Here is a 26,459-nt window from a genome sequence, read left to right as displayed (position 1 = left end):
TGACTCATCTTCAATAAGGGACACAAACGTTCAAGTGCCAGCTCTGCTACAGACTTCCCAAGTGACGGGCAAACCACTTTGCTCTTCAGTTCCTGATCAGTACAATGGTGGCTATAACCCTTCCATTTCACTGCAGATGAAGCTAAATGCATTACATACTGTTACGTGCTATGGTGACAGACGCATATGCATACAAGACAGGACTAATTCAATTAGCCTATATAATACAGGACTTTCCTGAATTAATTTGAATTAGAACAAGCAAAAATATCTGATCTCGACTTCAAAGGTGCCAGTGATGATTCATCACAAGGCATGAAAAGCTGTGCCATTGATTAATTATCCAGCTATTAGAAGTCCAGCTGTGATTGATGATGTGATGATGGATATGATATTCAAAAACCATTTGGCATTATAAGGCACAACCAGAACATGGAATAAAGCAGCTGTGGTGCCTGACTGGAAAGAAAGGGGATTGAAAGAAGTGTGACACCCATTGTGGGGACACCACTTGCATGTCACTTTGCCAAGACACTCCAGTGGACAGTTTCAAAGGAAGACGGTAGAGCAATCAATCTGCACACACAGAAAACAACATGAGTGCTACAGAAACAGAATAACTTAGTATTTGTGATTAGACACCTGAGAATAATGAACTAGGAGTAAAACAAAAATGTTACTTTTGCTCCCATAGGCATTGACAAACCTTAGGATAATGCATTAGGAAAAAAGATATGGGATGAGTTGGAGATATTAAATGTGAAGCAAGTTGATGGAATTTGGATCAAGAGAGAAATGTCTGAAGTAAGACCTCTTCAAATATTGTTGGATCTCTTCCATTTTAAATATAGTCATGAAGGGAATTCTTTTTTTAAAAAAATCAAAGTTTACCCCTTTTCTGTAACTGGCTTGCATTTTAAATGACAAAAAATAAAATGGTACATAAATCTTTAAACTAGCTACATCTTTAGAGAAGCCACGAAAGCCCTACTAAAAAGCGAATAAACAAATCACCAAAAACATTAGCTGTAAGTTTTATTTTTTTTTATTTTACTATATTGACATTTTATGCACAAATATTTTAGAGTAAAAATAGAAAATAATTGTTTCATGTAAAATTACCAAAAAAATTCAAAACCACGAAAGAAATACATAATTATTAGCAGAGTATAAGTGTCTTTATTTAAAGAGTAAAAAGTATGCAAAAACCTTCAGTTTACAAAAATTGGGAATATACTTTATGTTTTTCTTCTGGCAGCAACAGAACATAACTCTTGACAATATATTCTACACCTTTTAATTAATAGAAGACATCAAGTCAGTCACAGATCTCTCCCACAACTACAGAAAATGTCAGCATTGTTATGCTGTTTGAAATACACCCTGGTCCTTTTTTAATGGCAGAAGCAAAGTGAAAGAGTAGATGACCCTATGAAGAAGTAAAACGAACGCACCCAAAAGAGTACTGAAAGCTACTGAAATAAAATGTATTTACAAAGAAGGCTTTGATGTCTTACTACTTCCTAATAGGTTTCTTATTTTCTGTGTATATTCAAGGGTAAAGCACTCATTTTAATTTTTAACTCAGATATTAAATCTTTCTTCTGTAGTCCTGTTTTGACTAGGTTGGTTAACATTTTAGGCCCTCTTTTTTTCTGCTCCTTGGCAGTATTCTAGACTTCTTTTAGAAAGGTATTCATAAACTGCTTTCTTTATGTTTAACAACTTGTCACTTCAGCTGTGACTTGTTTCCTAGTGACCCCCCCCACCCCCCCCATTTCAAACAGTGGGGCACTAGACCAGAAAAAAAACAACCCAAAAGAAAAGTTTTAGCCATAGAACTTGCAGGTTAAATGTCCTCATTAATAAGCAAGTTAGCCATCCCATAATTGTCTTATTTACAGAACAGTTTACAAATTTCTGACCTACAGTGAAAATGGACTGATCTCCTACCAGAACAATGCTAACAAACAGGTATTTGACTTGACAGATGTGTTTGCATCTGTAACTAAAAACTGAATTTGCTTATAGTTTCTTATACAGCTAACGTATCTTTTGGATGAAATCTGCTCTCCTGCTGATAGACAAAGGAGCACGTCAGATATTAAAAAAAACCCCATTTTCATAGATTAAGAATCCTGACAGGAGCTTGGCACAAGTACTACAATGAAGGTGGTAGTTATATTTTAAAAGGTAGACAAAAAACCCACGCAAGAGATCCTTAGGCGTACAAGTAGGGGCATTGAGATGATGACTGATCTAGACAATACACATTCCATTTCATGAAGGGTTCTTGAGAAATAAAACCCTAAAGCTATATCAGCCTCTCCAATTTTATTTTCTTTGAAAGCAAATAAAACTGATCTTTTCACCTATCAAGAACAAATGGCCTCATATTCCCACTCAGTTTCAGTATCTTTTACATTCAGCACCTGTCAATGGAGTCAGGTTCTTGATTTAATTTTTCAGGGCAACTTGACCTTTCATAATGGAAATAAAGATTTTGTCCTTATCCAATTATATTTTAACTATGAGTCAAGTGAGGATAAAGCATCTACCAGCAGCTCATTATTTTTTTTTAAGTTATTGCTTGCAGAAAGCAGCAAAAATGTATAGTAACACGAAGGGGAGGTGGGTAAAACTGAAAAGATACACTTTTCAGATGTCAAAACTAGCAGTCTAGCAAGGCAGCAGGGACAGCTCAAACTGCAGAGACATTTTTGTTCTTCCCATGTATATGAAGCACCGTGTACAACAAGCAGTGTCTTGGGATTCAGGATACATTGCAACCATATATTTTTGTAAAAAATTATCCAGACAATTATCCTGCTTTGAACTCAGGAACATGCAGTTTTGTTTCTGAGGCTGCAAAACATTATCTTATGTTTGTAAATAAACTCATTAAAAGAAGTATTTTTCATATTTTAATATAGCAAACTACAATATTTTCCAAAGTCAAGCTTTAGTTCTTTGTATAATTATTTGCAACCTACATTTTGTTTCTAAGTAAGATTGGACTGCTGACTGCGATTAAGTCTTCAGTTTATCAGGATCAGCTACAGCGCAGGTATGACCATCCTGGACTAATCAGTATTCTGTGGAGTATTAAAAACCAAAAGATACTCTTTGGGTGAGGGGAAACCTTTTCAAGTTTTTAACCACCACCTGACTAAAGAAAACATGGATTTTTTTTTTTACTGAGTTTCTAGCATGACAATGCCTTTCAAAACAGTTTTGTACTTATCCTTATATATGCATGTTATCTACATATTTAAATGAAATACTCATAATTGGCTTTTGACCCAAGTCAGATTTAAATCTGGATCTCTTTCTTCAGCACTGATCTTCAGCTCAGTGTATTCTTAGTTTCTTTTGCTTATAAGTAGAGAAACTATCTTAAAGACTTGATGCCCTGTAAGTTTTTAATGCATCTTTTCTTTCAGCTCTGCTTGATTGGAAGAAAATAATGAGCATGTTTATTGACAACCTATGCTTTACCATTGAATGCATCAGATTCCATTTGGTAATCAGTAGCAAATAAAAATAGTGAAAATGGTTGAACTCAAGTAACTGACCAGCCTGCTTCCTGTATATACTTCACACGGTAACAAATATTTTGCAGGGCTGGACACACAACATTGAGAACAGTTCACCTTTCCTGACCAATTCCAGACTACGTGCCACAGTGCATCAGTGTTCATGTTGAAAAAGCTGTGGTGATCCCCTAACTCATACTGAAATATATGCTGCTTAAAAGATCCAAATTTATGGGAGTCCTAGTTCCTTGTAGAAAATCATGCATCATATTGTACTGCCAAAGAATAATAGAAGCTTCCAATTCTGATAAAGATAAGAGCAGTAACTGCTCTGGGTATATAGGAAAGGCCTCTGGCTCCTACTGTCAGGTCCTAGTGCTTAATTATCTTTCTCTGTTTGCAGGGATGCTGTAGCTAGTGCCACTGCTGTGACTGGTTGTGCAATGCCGTGGAGCTGCATCTTCGCCAGCTTCTTCTGCTCACACTCTGTGACCAAACGATTCAATTCTGCTGCACTGTAGCCAATGAGAGTTTTCAAGTCACAGACAAATTTGTACACAAATCTCTTGCCTTGTACTTTGCAGATCATGTCCCCATCATAATAATACCTTCATGGAGGGGGGTGGGAAAAAAAAAAGCAAAATCAGTGTGAACTAAGAGACGACTATATTCAGTGCCTGGACCCCTGAGAAAATAATCAGAATACACTGCCTAGGGAAACTCCAGTTCCTTAAATTTGTTTCCTTTCTTCTGATCTAGTTGTATGTGTGAAAATATACTTAGTCCTTCACACTTTTTTAATTCAATGTAATTTTGATGAAGAAACAGAAACAACTGAATATAATTCTTTCCCAAATGCTTTGGCAGACAGCTCAAGAAAATCTTTGTTGCTGATGGTAATACTCAGAATGACAGCAGTTTAAAACTTTTTAGCTTTACATTTCACTTACTACTTTGCCATCAGCAAACAGAAGATCAAAACTTAGTCAAGTATTACTTTTCTGTTGGATAAGGAAACCGATACTGTTTCTGGTAATTCACTGGTAGCAGTCAGGGACACACCAGAAACCCTCAAATCAACTGTAATCCCTGATTATTACGAGAGCGAGAACAAGAGCTACTTGTTCATCTTTATAACTTTCCAACATTTGGGCAAAGTATCTTATGCATTCATCTCCAGCTTCACTGTCATTTAATAATCAGAAATTTACACAGTAGTTTTAATTAGTAAGCAGTAAGTTAGATCTCACTTTTTGTTTAAACAAATCCAGGAAAAGAGCAACATTTATTTTAGTGGCAGCAAGAGGCCTAAATTATCCCAAGACTCTCAAGCATTAGAAAACATGGCAATATTGAAACAGCTGCCAAAACAGCAATCATATGAGGAACAAAAAAAGATTCACCCCCAAACCATCATTTTGACAAATAATTATATAACTACCCTGATAATTTGAACATTATTCTTTATCTCTTCAGCTGTGCTGGAGTGCTGAAAGTCTTATGTACCCCTCCTCCCTTTCTCCTTTTATCTTAAAAAAAAAAAATCACTTTCATTGTTTTGATATTGGAATACTTTTTTTTTTTTTTTTTTTTTTTTTATGTATATCCTAATACCACAACTGGATAAAGCAAAACAGTAATACAGCAAAGGGAACAACATTACACATTTTATAAATGTTAAAACAATACTTTAAGAAATTTTAGGAAATATTAAGGATCCCAGTTTTATTAATGTTCAATTTGAAGCATTTTACACATTTAAATGTATATTCAAGGTGGCACGATTTAAATCAAGACAGTTAAAAAAAAAACCTACCTGGTTTTTAAGAAGCCACTGACTTAAGCAAATTTGAAAATGTGTGTCACTGCAATTTTAGATAAAGCACACTGAAGTATAAATGGCAGTTTTGGGTTGTTTTTTTTTTTTTTTTTTTTTTACTGATACTTATGGGTGGCTACCTTATTTGACTTTCAAAACATGCTATAAACAAAAGCCAAAATACTGAAAATAGCAAAATATAAGTAAGTGATTTTACTCACATTAAGGGTGCTAAAAACTCCATAAATCCTCACACCATCAGGATTAAAACTGTATTACAATTAAAATCATTTTCTCAGGAACATTAAATCTTTGTCGCTTCAAAATAGAACTGCTTCAGTGTTAACACTGAGAAATAGTAGGTTTGTAATATACTCAGAAAATTGTTGTGAATTTACATACCACCATCCAAGCCAGAACTTTCTGAAAATTGAAGCTTAATCCCACATTTAGATGATTAAAACAGTGCTTCCCAAACATTTCCTCCACATTATCCCATTTATGACCCCATTTCCTCAGTATAGCTCCTCACTTTCAACTCACAGCCCCCCACGCCCTGATGTGCCCCAGGACTAAGGCTCACAGCCCCCTGCCACCTGCCCGAGCCCTGGCTGCTGCGGCAAGAGTGGAGCACAGAGCCCAGCTCCCCCTCCTCCTGCCCCCACACATGGTGGGCGACAGAGCTGGAGAGGAGCCTGGGATGGGGGGGAGGATGTGGACTGCCCACTCAGGGCTTCCCACCCTGCTGCGCTCCCCACAGGATGGGGGGTGGGGAGTGTTGTGGTGCAGCAGGTGGGATCCAACATGGATGGGAGCACCACACTGCCATGATCACCTAGGTGATATGCTCTTTAGGGCCTACCTGCAGTGCAGGCCACAAATCCATGCTGCTGCCATGCTTCACCTTGGCAGCCGTGGCAATGCAGGGCAACAGGGTAAGTTGTGGGGAAGTGTATGTGGTATATGTGGAAGGGTTGCTGAGGGGACAGGGTGTAGGTGTGTGGGATTTGTGGGGTGTGATGGAGAGTGTGAGGGGAAGTGTTGGGACCCCCCATGCTGACCTTCATGGTGCACAGCCCTTGTCACCAGCAGCAGCACCAGCACCAGGTGGCGGGTGCTTGGGGCACTTGTGGCGAGTGCAGGTGCTGCTGCCCAGTGGCACATGGCTCCAGCCAGCAGTACGTGTGATGGCAATGAGCACAGCCAGGCCACCCTGCTCTATTGTGCAGGGCTCTGCATGGTGCCTGTGCAGCTCCTAGTACTTGTGTGTCACGGGGCCAAGCCCCACAAGATGGAGCCAGCTGCTTTCCCTGCACCCTGCCATGCAGATCCCAGCACTCACTTCCCATCCACTCCTGGCTGAGTCCAGGGACCTGCATGACAGGGAGCAGTGAAGGCACCTGAATCCATCACACGGGGCTTCTTCCGGTGGCGTGTTAAGTGCTGGGAGATGCACATGCACTGCATAGAGCCCCACATGACAGAGGCAGGCTGACCTGCCTGTGCACTTTCCCACCATGCACAGTGCTGGCCAGAGCCACATACTGCCAGCAGCAGCGCTGGCGTGGGGCATAAGCACCCCGAGCGCCTGCTGCTGCTGCCAGTAGCAGGGGCTGTGCATCATGGGGAGGAGAGTGCAGGGTGTCCCCACACCCTGTCCACCCAAGTTCTGCGCTCCTGCTGCTCCCCAGGTGTGTGCTCTGTGCTGCTGCCAGCTCCAGCCCGATGCTTCATGCTCCAGCCTAGCTGCAACTCCCCCCTTCTCCTGCCCCTGCTGCTTCCCTTCCTGGTGCCTGGAGCAACCAGGACTACCAGAGAAGCCAAGCAGGTCCCCCAGTGGCTGAAGTATTAGCAGCAGGCACCCTGCCTGGAAGCTGTGCCAGGCCCATCCATATACGAAGGTGGGAGCGAGGCACGTGGGCTGGGTAGGGTACAGTTAGTTGGTGAGTGCCTGTGGGCCAGATGAGATTGCCTGGTGGGTCAGATCTGGCCCGCATGCCATATTTTGCCCACCCCTGGATTAAAGTGATTTCTTGCAATCCCATCTGCTGTTTCTGCAACTCCATTTGGGGTCACAACCCACAGTTTGGGAACTGCTGGATTAAAGGCAGGATTTTAAAAACTCAATTAGTATGACTTGGTAACATAATTCTCATTTACTTCAAACAGAAAACTCCTAATGAATAGTCTGCATTTTTGGTTGCAGAAAGTCAACATACCAGGCAATGCAGTTTATTGGAAACTTATAGTGGCTGCAAATACAGAAAGAAGTTTGTTTATTAACTGTGCCTGAGTTTGCATTATGATGTTGTCACAATAAGGAGGTTAGTAAGTGCCTGAACTTATCAATCTAAATGCGCATTTAAACCATGAAATCAAAGAAAAAATCCTACGCAAAATCTGAAATTTTACTAACAATTAGGAAACTAAAGAAATAAGCACAGAATATCTGTTTAACACTACTGACTGTATTGGGAAGAAAGTGAACTACTAGCAGTATGTAATTTGATTAAGAAAAAAGTAGTAATTTTCACAAATCTGTACAAAATAGTGAACAGCTGTGAGGCAGGTATTTTATTTTGTCATCAATGAAAATGTGAAGCTATTGGTTGGTGCGTTACAAGAAAAATGGAGCACGCCAAGTATTAAAAAGGAAAAGGACATTTTGAGCAACTGAAAAAATTGAGGTATGCCATTGTTAAAACACTTTTTGGAAACTTCTATTGTCAAAATATTTTATCATCTCCTAAAGGTGACATCTCATACTTTCAAATTACAACCCAGATTGATAAGATTTGATGGGAGCAGAAGCAGCAGATGGCTTAACTGTCATTATCCATCTCTCTTTTATGAGAGCATACAACAGCAATTAACTGGAAACACTGAACAATTTCACAGAAGAATTTAGTGGCAGACCTTACCTCAGAGCACGACTAAGCTTCTCATAGTTCATGGTGGGTTTATTTTTACGTTGTCCCCATTTCTGTGCAACCAGCTCGGGTTGATTCAGTTTAAACTCTCCTTCATCACCAACCCAAGAAATACAGTCCCGAGCATCTTTGTCAGTAAGAAGTTCTAGCAAGAACTGCCATAACTGGATCTGGCCATTATTTCCTATCGTAAAGCAACAAAAAGTGAAATTAACCCAAGCTCATTGAAACTGCAAACACAAAAGAATGCACTGCAACACTGTAATGAAAATAAATTACATTCTTAGGAGCAGTTATTACTTTTGATCATTTATAGCTGAACTCCAAAGACTAGTATTTTCCTGCCAAGGCAAGTTAAGCTATCAATGCCAATCTCCTTCACATGTGCGCACACACGCACCAACTGAACATCACAAACCTACTGAGTTTGAACTATATTTTTATTCAGTATCAAGTGCAATTATTTGAGTACATTTTAATCCTTGAAAATATGCCTTTGAGTTTTCCCTTACAAATATATATTTGAGGAAGAGACATACTCAGATGTTCCTCTCGAATTTCCTACTGAAATTACTTGAAGACTTTTTAAAATTCATATTAGGTCAGGTCAAGCTCCCTCAGGTATAGCTGCCAAAATACTGACTTTTTTTTTTTAAAAATGATCCTTCAAGCTTTATTTCCTAAAACTATAAAGGGGTACTTAGAAACGGGCTGATTTTCCAGAAGTGCTTATCATGCAGTAGCTCCCTTTGGAATCAGTTTTGAAGGTCTTATCTTAGGAGCCCAATTTTAGCTTCCTGATTTTGAAAATCTTGGTGCGTTCATTACAAGACATTTGCAAAAGCTTAAAGAACATACAAATGACCTTAAGAAAAGAACATAAGGACACTTGTCTAATTAAGAGCCAAATGAAGAAAACTGAACAGAAATTCTGGAAATAAACTGCAGAACAGTATGCAGTTTTCCTGAAAAAACCTTCACTTAAATGACATTGCTAACAAAATGATGGCAGGAACTGAACAAATACTGCTCCTAGTGCCTGACTAAGGATCTGTTTCATACTAATTATTTGCCCTCTTAGTTTCCTCCTTCAGCATCTAACAAACAAAATTAAAGTTTAAATAAATGGTATGGAAGCAGGGTGCAGAAAGGACAGGAGATCTTTACTGACAACAACGGTCATAATCTGGCATTTGTCTGATCTACCAGATGATACGTCCAATAAACACACTGCTCTAACACTATTCTGGGAATTTTATCGGGTCAGTATAGGAAGAGGGTCATTAACTACTTCATCCCTGCAGCGTCTGAATTTTTTCTGCCAACCTTCCATCCAAGTACTACTGAACACAGAAAGCTTGATAAAAATAGAATCTTAGAGAGTGATCCAAGGTATGCTGCATATTTGTCATTCAATTTAACCATTAAACACCCTGAAGCAATCTACTGTGGTATAAGAAGAAAACCTCCACTGATCATATACCCTTGTCACCTACTATCCCACACTTGAACCAATAAAAAGGATCATCAGGTTAGACTCAAAAGGGACCAGATCTTGAGAGAAATATCCCCAGACACTCTGATCCTAGCTTTCAGACACCTCTCAACCTTTCCCAACACAACAGAGCCAAACTCCCTGTTAACCAGCAGGGATATAATGGGACCCAACTCTACCTCAACAATATAGGCAAGACCTGTCATGTCATCTCTACTGCTACAACAATCAACACGCCCCACAATAAAACTGATCAGAATCCACAGATCACACACTTGTCTATGGTATGCCTCATCCCATGCACCACATACCCTCATGGAAACTACATGGATGAAACCAAACAAAACCTAGAGACCAGAATCATGGAAAGTTAGGGTTGGAAAGGACCTCAGGAGGTCATCTAGTCCAACCCCCTGCTCAAAGCAAGACCAGCCCCAAACAGATGATTCCAGCCAAAGTTTTGTCTAGGCAGGTTTTGAAAACCCCCAAGGATGAAGCTTCCACCACCACCACTGGGTAACTGGTTTCACTGTTTTACTACACTCCTAGTGAGAAAATTCTTCCTAATATCTAACCTAAACTGCCCTTGCTGCAGCTTGAGACTGTTGCTTCTTCTTCTGTCATCTGCCACTACTGTGAACAGTCTAGCTCCACCCTCTTTCAAACCCCACTTCAGGAGTTGAAGGCTGCTATTAAGTCTCCTCTCAGTAAGATAAAGGACAGACATTAGAATGCAGATAGAATATTTTTCACAGGGTCGTCACTCCTTGTCTGCCCTCATAGTTCTCACATGCAAGGGAAATTTACCAGGCACCTTCAAAAAACGAGTCTGGAAACAAAAATTCACTAGCCTGTTGGGACACACTGAGGGACTTAAACAATAACTTCTTGGCCTATATGGTAATCTACCTAATACTCACTGCATTTCACAGGTGATAATAAGCCTCCTGAAAAATCCTGCTCTTCCACTTACCAGGGTTTTACTACGTTGTTCTTGTCAGTTGGCTACCTGATAATTTCTCTCATATCCTGTTTTTATTTACCTGTGGAGTTCTGTACAAGACATTGTTCCATCTGTTGTTTAGCTCTGCTGTGCCTGCTTCTCTCCAGAGACCCAAGAAAGGCTACTGTGATACCCAAAAGCTTGTCTAAGTGTATCCAAATGATGCAGCTGGTCCAATAAAAGATCCTACTCACAGGCACTCTTGCCTCTAAAATAATTTTTTAAGAAATGGAGACCATACCTGTTCTGTTTCCTGGTGAACTTCTGTCTTCTCCAGAGATTCTTGGAGCTCTCTGTACTTTGGCTGCCTTTGCACTGCTGTTTATTACTTTAATGGTGGTTGGGGTAGCAGGCTGTACAGATGCTGGAATAATTTGCACAGCTGTAGAAGGTAAAACATTGGAGAAGAACATTAATTACAAAAGGCTGAAAGAAAAACTTTATACACAAAGGCATACTTTAAAAGCTATTGATAATACAAGTAAGAACCAAACATTTTCCTCTAAAAGTTGTCATCTCCCTAAAAATAACTTAAATACTTTCTACCCATTTAAAGTGGATTTGACTGTATTTTCTAAATATATTATACATTTCTATCATTTTGACCCCAGCAGTCTTTCCTGCTCACAGAAGGGAGGCTGGACCCAATGATCTCACGATGTCCCTTCCAGCCTTAAACTTCTGTGAATTGTCCATTTTACTAAATTTGTTTGGGTGTAGTGTGAGCGTGTATGATTTAGCCGTGAAAAATTATTTCATTATTATAATTTCACTAAGGCCAATACTTGAGAAGCCACCATAAACCCATGCAATTAGGCTTTAAGAATGGCCTGACCTGAGGGCTGGGGAAAAAAAAAAAATCCATCTTACTAAATTTGTAGTGCAGTTCCTCCATGACTGCTTCCTCAAATTTATAAACTAGAATGTACTGGCTGCCCCTCCAAATCCTTTACCTTTTCCCAAAGTCACTGAACACTCTCCTCTGCTAATCTATACAGAAAGCAATGAAGTATTTTTTTTCGTGGTTCAAAAAGACTGCAAAGGTATTATAAGTCCCTCTATGGGACCTTTGTCTCAGAACAAAATCCACAGCAAAGACATAATATAGTCCTTCTGCTGCATAAATACCATTATAAGAGGACTTCCAAAAATTAGTTCATTTCTACATGATAAGTACTAGTATATTAAATTGTTCTGCAGTTTGAGACTCATGGTATTTCATTTTAAAATGAATGTCTTTATATCAGTTCTAAGCAGGTCTCTATGGATCATGTTGCTTTTCAATATTACTAAATATTTTCTTTCTAATTCAGAAAATTTTAAAAATTGTAATCTAGTAACACCAAGTGCAGCTTTAAAAATGATTGCTGGAAATATTAAAATCTTGGACAAAAAATAAAGCTATACTTCTGGTATACATTCACCAAGAATGTGGATTCAAACAGCTGATATTACCAATGTGATTTGATAAAAATTGGGCAGAAAGCCTACGATTAAAGAAAAGAATCAGAAACATTCTTTGGCTTGATTAAACTAAACTCTTAAGAGTTTTGCTTTCAAAAATGGATTTCTTGTGGGGCTCTCCAAATATCTGTCACGTCAACATCTTGTTGACAGATACTTGTCTTAATAAGCTGCTGGCATTACTACTCACGCTGATCAATAGTAACAGTTGCTATTTCTCCAGAATGTTCTTGGCTAGCCAATACATCTGCAAAGTAAAAGTAAAATATAAGTCTTTATTCAAATCCTTTCCCTAGAAAGTCATTTGAAGGCCAATGACTTCTAAAACAGAAAATCAGTTTGGAATTCTGAGCATAACATAAAGGCTTAGAAGTATACAAAAATTAACTTACAGAAATAAAATATTTAACAGTATATATATAATGCATGCATAGCACATGGGTATCTGGGACAACATTTAATTCTCACTATTAGTTTATGCATCAGATCCTTACTATTGTTTTTTTCCCCTTTCTTAAATCTACTTTTATACTTATAGGATTTTTTAAATGTTTCAAAATCCACTGAGACAGAAATCAACAACTGCCTTTAACTTAACTGTACCTCAATTATTATACACACAGACAAACCTGAAAGATGAGTGCATTGGCTTATTCCCTTTTGCATTTATACATGATTGCGATGTGCACCATAAACTGCACTTAATCAATAATTAATTAAAAGCTGTCAAAAATAAAAAACAAACCTAAGTTCTATTAAAACCAAAGCAGAACTTATAAGCTTCACAATTTACTTCCTATATTACCATATTTACTTGAATACAAGATGACCAATATTATAAGACAACCTCCAGATAATTAGATTCTATATACAGAAAATATATACATTTGGAATTATGTATATATTTTCCATAATTTTCCAGGTATAGAACCTAATTATTGGAGGTTTGCCTTGAGTTTGTCAACCTCCCACTGCTACAGAAGGAAAAATAAATCTAGGGGGTCAGGTAGTCCCTTTGCTCTCTGCTTCCCATCAGCTTTTTCCATTTTTTTAAAGAAATTTTTGTGTTCCAAGCCAAATCAAGTTCAAATCCATGAGTCAGTCCAGAACTGTAAGAGGCCCTACACCCAGAAAACATCCTCCACCCCACCAGGGGCTTCAGATATTTCCAATGTCTTTTGACAGGCATCCTACGTGCAGACCCCAAGTTTTGCTTGCCCTCAGCCGTATGGCTGCAGAAGCAATCTAGGGAGAAGCCTCCCACTTCCATAAAATAGGCATTAAGCCCCAACACCTCAGCAGGTACTAAACCATGCCAGAAGAACAGTTATCCCCAGGAGGCTTAAGGAAAACTGCCTTCTTAGACTCAGATACATGGTGTTTCCCCTGCCAGGTAACCTACCACAAGGACAGGTTAGTATAATCAGCTTTTTCCATTGGCTGGCCCTTCTATCTCTCCTTACTGTCAAGATCCTACTACATGCTCTCAGCACATGGAAGTGTGCTCAAGCCATGGTGACTCCATAGCTCAGCACTGTTCAGTGGTGTGTAACTCCAGATAACCCCAGCATAATCCTTGTGCTAATAAGCCCCAACTCATGACTGGAACGGCATATTCTTATTATGTGTCCTAGGATCTTCCAAAAAGGTACGTGCAGATGAGATGCAGGGCAACCTGGTTTATTTTCCTTATGGAGGGTGAGGCCACACTAATCATGAGAGGCTGACAGAGGGATTCTGGGTAAGCTGTTTGAGCCCCGTTTGGTGATGTTTGCCAAATGTTTTTAAGGCTGAAGAAATGGGAATTATTGGAAATGAGAAAGAAAGCTGCAGCTCAGCTGTAGGAGTCAAAAGGAAATTGAAGTGTGTGCAGTGTAGTGGCTCACCATGGCTTTAAAAAAAAAAAGAGTCATCGATGAAAGGGACTATGCTCAACAGGTACTACCATAGGTCTTATTCAGATGGGCAGCAAAAATCTTAGGAGCGCCTCACAGTTAGCTTCTCGCTGGCCAACTTCCAGTGGGAGGATCGCAGCTATATGCCGCTTTTATGGAAATAGAAGACTCCTTCCTAGCTTCCTCCTCTGGCCATACAGCTGAGGGCAAGCAAAACTCGGGGGCATCAGAACGTCAAGCATGTGGGCTTGGGCCTGCACATAGGATGCTTTCCAAAGGATTTGGAAATATCTGAAGCCCCAGTCTGGGGCTGGTCCAAGCAGGGCCACATATGGTTCTTGAATGATTCAAACTGACTTGGACCTGATCTGGCTAATTTGACCTGGGATACAAAAATTTTTCATTAAACCCCGACCACCCAAACCCTCTACATTTGTGGTAAGCTCTCAACAGCATATTTTCCCCATATATGTCATGCACTTCATAGTCATTCTTAGGATTGGCTGTACTTAATCAACTTTATAGTTGGTTTCCATTATGTAACACATGATGCTTTTAGCAGCAGTTCAAAGATAGGCAATATATTTATAATGTGGTTCCCTTACAGGCAAATGTAAAAGAAGGGGCTTTCTCTCCCATGTTAACTGGGGGAAAAAGACATTGTCTTGCATTTGAGTAAATACTGTAGATTAAGAATAAATCTGAGGAAAGGAGTACCAGATTAATATGTACACTTAACTTTCATAACAGTGAATATTCTGGCTAGTATATTTGGTTATCTAGTATTCAGCATTCATTCACAGTAAAAATGGGAAGTAGGAAAACAAAATCAATAATGAATAGTCCAAGTTATTTTTAACAACAAAACAGCAACTAAAACATGAGAGGGCTCACATACATTTTCTGAGAAGTTCTAAGTGGCTCCAAAGGATTTCTCCCCGAGGAACTCTCTGAAAGAAGTCTTCTTGATTGAGGCTGCATAACTCTCGCCCCGGAATGCTAAGACTATTGATGTCTATATCTGTCATGGTAAATTCCTTCATCACCCATACCACCCAGTGAAGTACTTGGTCTGTTGACCACTGTACAGGGTCTAAGGAAAAATAGAAAAGAAAGAAACAACAAAAAACAACTCTTAAAAATATTGTCCATTTTAGATGTTATACAACTGTTTCTTACAGGTACTAAAAATAGAAAGTACCATAGAAAAAGTATTACAAATGGCTGTACCACATAACTGGAACAAATAACTGAACGGTCTTATGAAAAGAATGAATTCCATTAAAAATATCTTTACTGAAACTCAAGTTTCAAAAAAGCCTGATTTTAGTTATAAAGCCTGGTCCTGGACCATTCAGCACAGCAGTCCAAGCAAAGATCAATATTGATTCCTTTGCAACTAAAGGATAAGAATCTAAATTTTTATTATAAAAAGATGAGAAGAAAAAGAAGAAAGAAGTTTAATATTAACAATCCAGATGTACTGAAAACCTACTTTGTTTGAATTGCTGGGTAGTAGAAAAACACCAATGTTATTATTCAAAGGATTTTGGTTAGCAAAACATAAAATCATCAGTGCAAGAATTTTGCATTTTTGGTACAACAGTATTTTTTTCTCTAAATTATAGTTGGTCTTCAGGTTAAAAAGGATACGGACTCATCAGCTCCTGACCAGTCAAATAACCCAGTGCTATCCAACAATAATTCAATAATAATACAACAGTTTCTAGACGAGTTAGTTGACCCTAAAAGGTAAGTATGTTATTTTAAATACCTTATATTTCAGGACGCTGAACCTCTGGACAATTGACTAAATGCAAACCACAGATCCATTGCATCTGGGCCACAGGGCTACCCATGGGTCAGGAAATTTGGTGGTGGGGGAGCAGTGGCAATTAATACACCCATTCTTCCCTGCTAAATTCCCAAACCCCAAGCCCTGTGGTAGGTCTGCTGCTGGCCAGACCATAATCCCTCCTGAAGGGATGCATCAAATCCCTCTCCAGACCCAAAGGCTGGGTAGGGGCCTCATCAAGACCTCTCTCCCACCATGGCTGGGTCAAGGCCCCTGCCCTTGCAGTCCTGAGTTGAGGCCAAGGTGCCCTCTGCACCCCTCTATCAGGATGAATGAAGGACTACCAGCCTGATCTGGCCCACAGATGGACCAGGCACTGCCCATTCAGCTGCCCAGGCAAAAGGGCTGAACACCACTGCCTTATAACATACTGTATAGTGGAAGTTTTTGTTTTTTTTAATGATATCCTGTAGGTTAATATTAAACTAATATATCACACAGCTGCACATGCATCACCTAGAGACAACTGCAATATCAATATCATGGGGTAACAGTGTGGAAAACATTATATCACTTTAATGGAATAGTAGGAAACATGATATGTAACATTTAAATACTTGTCAAGTATGCAGACAGAGATCAACATACACAGCAACCAAAAGAAAAAAAAAGCCCTAGAGGGTCTAGATCTGAAAGAAATTTTAATTTAATTAAAATATCTTCAATATGTCAGTCAGCAAAAATTAGAAACCTAGGCTAAGAGGCAGATGGTTACAAGTGAAAGGCTGTCAAAATCATGAGCACTTCTTAAAAAAAAAAAAAGGGAGGGGGTAGGGGAGAGGGAAGGAAGAATTACTGGAAACCCTGGCTCCCTACTATGTCAGGGTATCTGTACTGTACTCATCACCAGCAGTGCAAATTGTCAAGACAGTACCTAAGCACTTGAATTCATCACTCTCCACCCCTTATTAATATCATACATTTCTTAACACAACTGCCTTGTCCTATTACCATAGGGTATTCCAAGGCGCTCTTGCTCTTTTCGGTAGCCTTCCAGAGCTGCAGCCCATCGTGTCACTTGCTCGGAAGTCTCATCTGAAATGGTTGTGATGTGCTTCGTCCCATCCAGGGTTATCACTTGGGCCTCCTCAACAAGATGAGCTTCAGCCTCAGCATGATGGGCATCTGGATCAATCACTACCTCCACAGTTTCAACAGGCTTTACAATTTCAAGGATGTTTAACTTAGGGTCTATTCCTAAATGAAAAGAAAAAAAAACATGCAGAAAAGAAGTGTTACCTTTGAGCACTAAGAACCACATAAAAGGCCTTCATTTAAACTCCTCCAAATTCACTTTATACATAGCACACACAATTTAACAAGCAATCACAATTTCCTTCTTCTATTATTTTATTTATGGCTCACTTTCCTCTTTAACTGTTAGGAAGAATGTGACAGCTAACTCCAGACATGTAAATGACTGGGAACTTTGTATGGACATGTAACAGAATAGTGCACTTTCTCCCATGGAAGAAACACAGTAGGTCAAACATCAGGTATTACTTTAAAAATGGCTACTTTTGAAGACTGAACATGCTTTTGAAACTGATATGCATGCTTTCAATACTGCCCTTCTAAAAATTGCATAAGCTGTTAAGTTGTCTAGTAGAGCAGAAAGCTAGAAACCAGAATGCCCAGACTCTAAACCCAGCTTTACTAGCTATTTGTTTGTGACTTTGGGTCACTCAACTCCTCTCAAGACCAAAGGATAACATACATTTACTTATTCTGCAAGTGTTAGGAGTCTTGTTTGTAAACCACCCTCAAGTGCTACATATATTATTAGTAGTCTTGTTACATCACCCCTTCTACTGTAGTAACACTAAATGTCAGCTTCCCCATTTACATTTATTAAAACAGACCTGCAGACTTATTCATGACTCCATCCCAATCCCCCATACCACTCCACTGTCCCATTCCTGTCTCCACCCGATCTCCCACTTACTATGTTATCCATATAACTTCTCTGTTATTTTATAGGTCTCCCTGTAACTCCATGGAGCTTATTCTATGGAGTACAGATAAATCCCCAGGTACATTTTTTTGGTACTATCTTAAGTTTGCATAATACCTAGCGTGAGATTTGGTCTGTACGTATCATTAGGTGTTACTGTCATATGAATTGATATTTGCTAGCCAACTTGTTTGTTTATGGAGAAAAAATGTAAAAGAGAGCTATTAAATATAAACTTTGATCACATTTAATCTTGATCTCCTTGCTTAGGCAGAACTTCCCTTGACTTTAATAGGAACAGCTGCCTCAGGAAACAGTATTTGGACAGGGTACGTACAATTTTATTCATCTTAACAGCCTCATCAAGACACAACTCATCAAGACACAAGGGGGCAAAAAGCAACACCTATTAACAACTGGTAAGTCAGACAACAAAACTAGCAGGTAACTGTCTACTGTTTCACTATGGTCGTTTATTATTAATAGTTATCACTAAAAGTTTTAGATTTAAAGTAGTCAAAGAGAAAAATATCAATTACAAGTGCAATTCTAGGCTTCTTAATTCAAGGAAAATTTTGGTTGCTTTATGTAAAGTTTCTTCTATGTAGAAGATCAAATGTTGACTGAATGTGCAAGTCTGTGTAGTAAGACATTATTTCAGCAACACTGTTTCAGAAAGGATTCGATTTAGAAGTAACTGAAGGTATGGCACAAGTAGCTGATGAAGCTGTTGTAAAGTAAGAAGAAACTTATGCCTGAAGTAGAGAAAAGGACACCACTGGAAGGAGGTGATCTCTTAACAACCCAGAAAGATAATCCTAGCAGTTCTATTCTTAATGAATACTACAATCAGACAATCATGATGAAATGGGCAGCCTCCCCTAGGTATTGTTCAACATTTTGATCATTTGCCACATTTCAGGTGCTGCTCTCACTTGCAGGCTTACAAGTTAAGGTGTATATCGCCCACCATTTACCAGCTACATGGGCTGTCGATGCAACATTTTTCTGAAGTACTATAAATAATTCCATCATAAAAATACAATCTTCTTTGCCAAAATTAGTGACAAATTGCTTGAATACCTATATACCCAATTAAACACTTTTCAAAATTCCCTGTTTAAAAAAAATCTTTCCTGCTCCCCTTTATATAAATCAATTTAAACAGATCTTAAATCATTTTAAGTTGTGAAATGGAACATATTAAAACACAGACACTGAGTTTCCTTTTTATATTATTACATGAAGGCTGCAATCTCTCAATAAAAAGTGCTATAGAAAAGCAGATATTTTGGAGCCAAATTCTGCTTGAAAGTACCTAACTATGAAGTCAGCGGAGTGACTTTTATTTTATGCTGATGGAACAGCAGAATGTAGTCTTTTGATTGCATTTCTACCAAGGCACTTCCATGGCCACCGAAGGGGAGATGATCAAAAAATAAAGTGTTCAGAAATAGGAAGTGAAGGAGACTAAAATGAATGCAATACCAAAATTTAAAAGGGTCTAATGAAGTAAATAGTCAAGAATATCATTAAAAGCAAGTAAAGAAAGCAAGTAAAGACTTTATACAAACCAGAAGATGTTCAACAAAACTAGCATAGTTTTTAACAGTTTAGTTTTAAGTTCCAGGACAGATTAGAAAAGGCAGCAGGGATATAAGGCCATCCTTTTGATCCTCAAAGAATGAGTAAAGCATACAAGTACATTTACATTTTCTCCTATGGAACTGCTCACTTGCTACACGAAACAATTCAGTCTGTCAAGTAACTACATGCCAAAAGAACTGGGAATATATTGCTTAATCCACTGTAAATGGATTCAGACTGTGAGTAGCTATGTTCTGAAGTAACAGCCTGCCACCTACCTTTCTGCAATGTAAGATTAAAATAAATTCAATGGATGTTTGTGTTTACTCCCACATCATTCCCTTCATCCATTTTGTAAGAAAACAGAGGACAACACTCCAATGTGTATAGGCAAACATGTTTCCTTACACACATTACATACAAAACACTGTAGGTTCTTGAAATCAAATTTTTTCCTCCAACTTTAATGTTTAAGAAATTACTCAATTTTGCAGTTTTATTTCTGACAATTTTTAAATCTGCTGATTTCCACTTGATTATGTTCCATAAATTATTTCCCATACTATATTTTTGTACAGGTGAATATCACTAAAGAATCCTTTCCTTACATTGTAAAAACTGGTCTTACACAAAGCTTCAGCCATTTATATCTATGCCTCAATTTTTCATCTTATTTCAATTCTATTTGTTAAGGGAACAATCTCTAGTTGCTTTCAAGTTGTTTTGTTCTTATAGTCATTCTCTTCTTTTATAAAAGTTACTCTATTCTCTTATTGCAAGCTGTCATAAGCCTTTGTTGGAAAGGTGGTCTATACATGCAATAAATAATAAATCTGTCAGATTGGTGCAGGTCTGGTCATTCATACGATTTCCAATGTATTTATTAAATTGTAAACAAGAGGAAAAGTGGTTCTGCGGACAAAAAAGTACAAAAAGTTGGTAAGAGTCTACTGTTACTCCGCCCCCATTAAGCACCTGACTACTACTGATTAATTATTGAGGACCCAAGGGACATATGTGGACTGAAAGAGTCCATCATGAATTTGAAAGAGGGAATCATGATCTGGCAGAGAAAGTTAGCATCTAAGCCATATCCTGATGGAAGAACTACAAAAACATATAATGACAGGAAAAAATTTTTATGTTAATGTTAAGAACACAAAAGCATAAAAAGTGCCATCCTGGCTTAAATCACAGGTCCATCTAGTTCAGTCCATCCTGATATCATTCTTGTACCTCTCAGTGACAGAGTAGATGCTAAAGAGAAGAGAATACATTCAGGGCCTATCCAGACTGACTGTTGCCTACTCTTTGCCCCTTACAGCATCCAGTATTTAGAAGACTAGGAAGTCCTAATTGGTAGGCTACTCCCTTAACTATCATGTTTAATACCTACTGATGAACCTGTCCTGAATAAATTTGTCCCACTTTCTTCAAACCTGGCTAAATTATCAGCCTGTACAACATTTTGTACCAATGAGTTCCACAAGTTAATTACATGCCAAGTTAAAAAAAAAAGCTCTCCTTTTGTTTGTTTTAAATTTGTTACCTCTTGCTACAAATCCTGTAGATTTAATAAGCAGTGACCTCCTTAAAATTAACTTTCTGTTAATAAAACTGAGCATTAAGATATGTGATTTTTGATTACGTGTGTACCTTTTGTTTAGAATGGGGTGGCCAACCTACAGCATGCACAACACAGGTGGGATATGCAGTCACATCAAAGCTGGGGGCAAGGCTGCAAGTGAACAGGGGAGGAGAGATGCAGGACAATCTGGGGTTGAAAGGGTGTGTTGTGGCTCACAAGGCTTGTGTGGCCCCAGCTGGGAGGTCCCAGTACAGACCAGGGAGGTAGGGCCCATCCCATCTGCTGTGCCCTAGTCATCTGCTTGGCTGCTTTAGGGTGAACACAATCTTGAATAGCTTTATCATTGTGTTAATAAAGGTAAGAAGCCCAACAGCCTGGTTTTGAAACATGCTAGCTTTTCCCCACTGCTTTCCTTCCCTCCCAGACCTGTCCAGGAGGGAAGGGAAACAGCAGCTGCTACTTTCCACCTCTTCCCCAAAGTGCTCCATCTGGCTGCTCCCAAGAGCTGACTGCAGCAGGCATGAAAACTCTTCTGCTCTCCAGCAACCCTCAGGCTCCGTTGTCAGGTCCCGCCGTGCTGGGTCCAGCTGGGTGGCAGAAGCAGGGCCAAAAACCAGGGTTGGAGAGGCTCTCCAGAAGCAACTGTCGCAGCTCCCAGCCCATTCTCTAGACTGGGGTTCCTCAGTCAAGGGAATGGGTGAGGAGTTTTGCAGTGGTGTTCAACTCCCCACAGGGCAAGTTGTGGAGCAGCTGCTGTTCTCCACACCTTTACCAGATTGGGATCATCCTGGTCTGGGGAAGGTGTGGGCAGGTGACAGTTGCAAGCTGAACACCTGTACTGCTCCTTCTCTAGGAAACAAATCTAGTGGAGAAAGTTTCTCAGAACTTTCCACTGCTAGAAATGAATGACTGTTCAAGACTATAGTCACATCAGTCCATTGGCCCAGCCTCACTTCTCTCTGTCAGTTGTTCTTCCCAGGTTTGGATCCCAACTTCGTCGCTTTCATCAACACCAACCAAATCTCCTACTTCCATCCCTTTCCATCATTCAGTATTGCAAGTAGATGGCTTCCTTCTCTACTTTGAGGCTCCATGAGCACTAGGAGTAGTAACAAGCCTTCACAAATGGAGAAAATGTTATTTTTTCAGAGGCTTATAATTTAGTCAAATTTAGATGGACATCAAGAGGCCCATCTTTGCTACTAGTGTGACCATATTTCAAGACTGCTTCAAAAGATTTGAGACTGTTGCTCCTGGTAAAAAATTCAAGACATGTCTATAAAATGGGAAAATCATTTGTCTAACTTCCTCTTGTGAAACAGCTACACTGTTGGTTAAAACTGCCCAGTTTAGATTTCACTTAAAGGCAGATAGCCAGCAGGGAAAATTTCTGTCCGAATTGTTTAAAACCTGACAAAGTTGCTAGTAGCTGGAAACAAATCTTAAAAATGGAAAGTATTTAGTATCACCACTTACACATATATTACTTTTTTCACCATCCAAAGTTATATAAAAGAGTATAAAACTATTTATATGACAGACTACTGGAAATAAACCAATCACTAACTTTTTGGCCCTAATGGCAGTCATTCCATTATAGAGGTCTTGCACTTTCATCACCCGAGGCGGCATACTAGCCGAAATAGAATATTGAAATAAACGGATCACTGGTTTGAACTAGAATTAAACACCCACGTTCTGTAATATTAGTGTTTACACTTCATGGATGTAAACAGTCACCTGATACCAAGTCATGTCATAACAGATGTTAAAAAAACTGGAGTTCAACAGGAAAAGTTATTTTATAGGCTATGTGTATGCAGCCAGAACTTAAGTTACCCTGACTCTCTCTCTCTAAACACACTGATAATGGACAATGAAGCAGGGCAAATCTCTGGATCAAATCTGGCAGAATAACATGGCAGAATAAGGTGAAGAAATCTTTGATGGTCTCTAATTTCGAAGACCTCTGAAAATTAAGTTTTTGAATTTTTCACATCAAGTAACTCAGTTCCTCAGACTCCTTCTACAGAGCTAAAATATGGACCCTGACCACACTCAAAATTGCTGGTATATACAGAAGTAAATGTGTGTAAATAACAGTGCCCCATACTCCTTTAACCTCAGTATACCCACCTCAGCAAAATATCCAAAACAGCCAAAAGGAGACAAGTAAGAATAGAAGGAGAGAACAACAATGTGCTTCACAGTAAAAGGAAAGAGTTGAGTGAATTAAAACAACAACAATCACCAAAATTAACTACAAATATAAACCAATACCTGGAAACCCCAACTATGAAATGCAGTATGTTGGCATCTGCATTATTAACTAATCTGCTCTGACATGAAACAAGATACTTCTTTATGAACCACTACAGAAGAACTACTTTGGATTATTTAGCAGCTGGCATTGCTTCATTTATATTTACAGATGGCTTATCAAAATTTAATATAACAGTTGAACTGGCATAACAGATTGCCTCTTAAGAAACAGTAGAGTCCAATCTATCACAAAGATTAGCACCACAGACTGGAAATTTATTGCTAGCTTAATTTTGTAAAATGCATGAATTACAATCTAAAATGAACCTCAGTAAGTCAAAGAGAAGCAATATGAGAAGAGAGTTATTTAATTTCCGCATCTCACTCCACATACACAAATTCCCTCTTTAAACAGATATTGTAAAGACTTGGAAATGGACGGTGATCACAACATTTTAGAAAAATTTTAGTGGAAATTGTCTGATTATGGAAGACTTCAATTACCCCAATACAGATTGGGTAACTGACACTATGTGTTACAGTAGAACACAGACATTTCTGGATGAGTTGGCTAATAGAGTTCTTTATCTAACGGTGACTGTACCAATGAAAGAAAAGCTACTTGAGACTATGGACAGAAACTGCATTTGTAATGCGATAAATGCGATAAAATACTACAAAAGCTGAGCACACAGACTTGCACACCTCCTGTAACACTAAAAAAATGGTGGAAGTGCTACGGAAACGCTTCTGGATAAAACTGCAACTTCTCTGTAGTGTTATGTTTTGTAGCACTACATGTAAGATCTGTACAGTCCATCGCAACAAGTCAGGGGGATCTTTCGGTTCTCCAACATCCCACAGTGCTCTGCTTCCACGCCTCCAATAGAAGGGAGAAAAAATGAAGCAGTCACTGAGAGCAAGCCTGGGAGAGTTCAGAAGCACTGTCACTTGATTGCTGACAACCTACCGGCATTGCAGTAGTGGGGTATACACTGATGGGAAAAGAAAGCCGCAAGACCGAGCAAGCCCCATACTTGTCCCCATGGCTGGAGAGCACTTCAATGAATATCTTCACATGACTTTGCAGCACTCCAGCTGGGAGGCTGTGCATGTCTATGTGCACTTATATTGCTACAAGACCGTAGGCCTTCCAAGTGCTCTGGAACTTGTAGCATTACAAGCATCATGTCTGTCCATGGCCTTAGATTTGGTTTTGGCCATAACAGAGGATCTTTCAGAAAAACTTGCTATAGAGAATAATCTTGGATCAAGTGATCATGAACTGAAATAAGAATTGGTCTATAATAAGGCTGTCCAATTGGCAACCTGTAGGCTGCATACAGCCCCTAAACTTAACTCATGGCTTGCAGACTCCTGCCTGGTCACCATGTCTGCTTCTGCTGCTGCTGCGATCTCCAGGCTCCCACTCCTTCTTCCAGCTTCCAGTTTCTGCTCTGCCTTTGCCTCCAGGGAAGGCCAGTGCAGTCTGTAGGACCTGGGGAGGTCTGTGACTCATGCAGAAAAGCAGCCAAGAAGCAATCACAGCATGTAGCCCCTGACTACGCAGAAGTTGGGCAGCCCTGGTCTAAGAAGAGTCTTGGATTTTAAGAAACAAAGGCAATTAGGGAGCCTAAGTGGATCCAGAAATTAAGACACTTGGATGTGGAGTGACATAAAACTACCAAACAGCAAAAGTACAAATACTATCAACTTGTTTCTCCATGCTTGGGGTACAGTTGATAAGGAAGGGCTAGACTTGCATTGATGAACAGGAATCTAAACATGCCATTAAGAATAAGCACAGCATCTACAAACAATGAAAAAATGGAACTGATCAATACGGAAGAACATCTGTCTGTCTGTGGTCAAAGAATGTTGAACAACAAATAACGAAAAGCTTAGCTGAAGCTGATTCTGCAAAGGATATGAAAACAAATAATCAAAAACTTATTTTGTCATACAAATAAAGAAAAAATATAGGGAGAAAATGCGGGGCCAATATTTGCTGATGGTGGAGCAGAGATCAACCTTTGGTATGGCTGAAGAACTAACAAATACTTTGCTTTAGTTTTTATGAGGATGAAGAGGTAACAAGGGATACTGATGGCCTACCACGTGGCATTGAGGATATGAATACAGAATAAATGTTAGCTTTTGCTGTCACAAAACAGGGAGGCCCCAGTAATCTCCATTCTAGAATACCGAAGGAATTGGCAAACAAAATACCAATTCCACTAGCTTGGATTTTCAAAGAGTGGCTATGACTGGAACACAGGAAATGCAGTACCTATTTCTTAAAAAGGCAGAAAGTGTGATTCAGACAATTACAAGCCTGTTAATTCGACTAAAACAGTTGCTAAGGTCTTAGAACACATGGAAGTAAAAAACAGTTTAAGACAGAAAAGGCAATAGAAAATGGAACAACACGCAACCTGGGTTAATCAGAGGATAATCACATCAGAGTAATTTATTATCAACCTATGTCCACTGATTTCTTAGATAAGGATAATGCAGTGAACCCAAGTCTTCTAGATCTAATAATACCATGCCCTGTGGGAAATTATTGGTCTAACTAGTAAGGAAGGGATCAATGCTACAAAGGGAATCTATGGTGGATTACGTTGAAAAGGGGTTACATGAGTGGAGAGCTGTTACCAGCAGTGATCCTCAAAAGTCAGGCTTGGACCCCGATTACCATGATCAGTAACTTTGGTTGCTAAGAGAAGTGTCTCCATTAAATTTGTAATTACATTAACTTGGGAGGAAAATAAGTGTTCTGAATATGCAAAGGAGGACCAGATTATTATACAGAAAGATTTAGATAGTCTTGTGGGATGGAGCAAAAGAAATGCATAAAGTTTAGCACTATGAAGTGTAAAGGCATGCATCTAAAGACAAGTAACAAAGACTTCAGCTATAGAAAGACTTCATTGACCACAAGATGAACATGAGCCTCCAATGTGATGCTGCGGCTAGTAAAGCGACCAAAATGCTGGCATGCATCCATAGATGCTTCTCGAGCAAATCCTGGGACGTCATTCTCCCCTTGTTCTCGGCCTTCGTGAGGC

At 39.1% G+C, this 26,459-nt stretch overlaps 1 protein-coding gene across 1 annotated transcript in view; it reads right to left on the bottom strand.

Moving 5' to 3' along the window:
* Positions 1-1,149: 1,149 nt before the first annotated feature.
* GABPA (GA binding protein transcription factor alpha subunit) overlaps positions 1,150-26,459 on the bottom strand; it is a 42,611-nt gene continuing 17,301 nt past the window's right edge. Inside the window, exons 5-10 of the mRNA XM_019528770.1 lie at positions 16,949-17,194; positions 15,041-15,235; positions 12,438-12,494; positions 11,025-11,165; positions 8,277-8,469; positions 1,150-4,144 (exon numbers count right to left, since the gene is read on the bottom strand). Coding sequence (XP_019384315.1) covers positions 3,916-4,144; positions 8,277-8,469; positions 11,025-11,165; positions 12,438-12,494; positions 15,041-15,235; positions 16,949-17,194 — 1,061 coding nt within the window. The 3' untranslated portion in view covers positions 1,150-3,915. The remainder of the gene's footprint in view (positions 4,145-8,276; positions 8,470-11,024; positions 11,166-12,437; positions 12,495-15,040; positions 15,236-16,948; positions 17,195-26,459) is intronic.

This window comes from Crocodylus porosus, unplaced genomic scaffold (assembly GCF_001723895.1).
Source record: "Crocodylus porosus isolate Cpor-Errol unplaced genomic scaffold, CroPor_comp1, whole genome shotgun sequence".
NCBI classification, from domain to species: Eukaryota; Metazoa; Chordata; order Crocodylia; family Crocodylidae; genus Crocodylus; species Crocodylus porosus.
The sequence above is the reverse complement of the archived record's forward strand: the minus strand, read 5'-3'. Positions and strand labels throughout refer to the sequence as shown.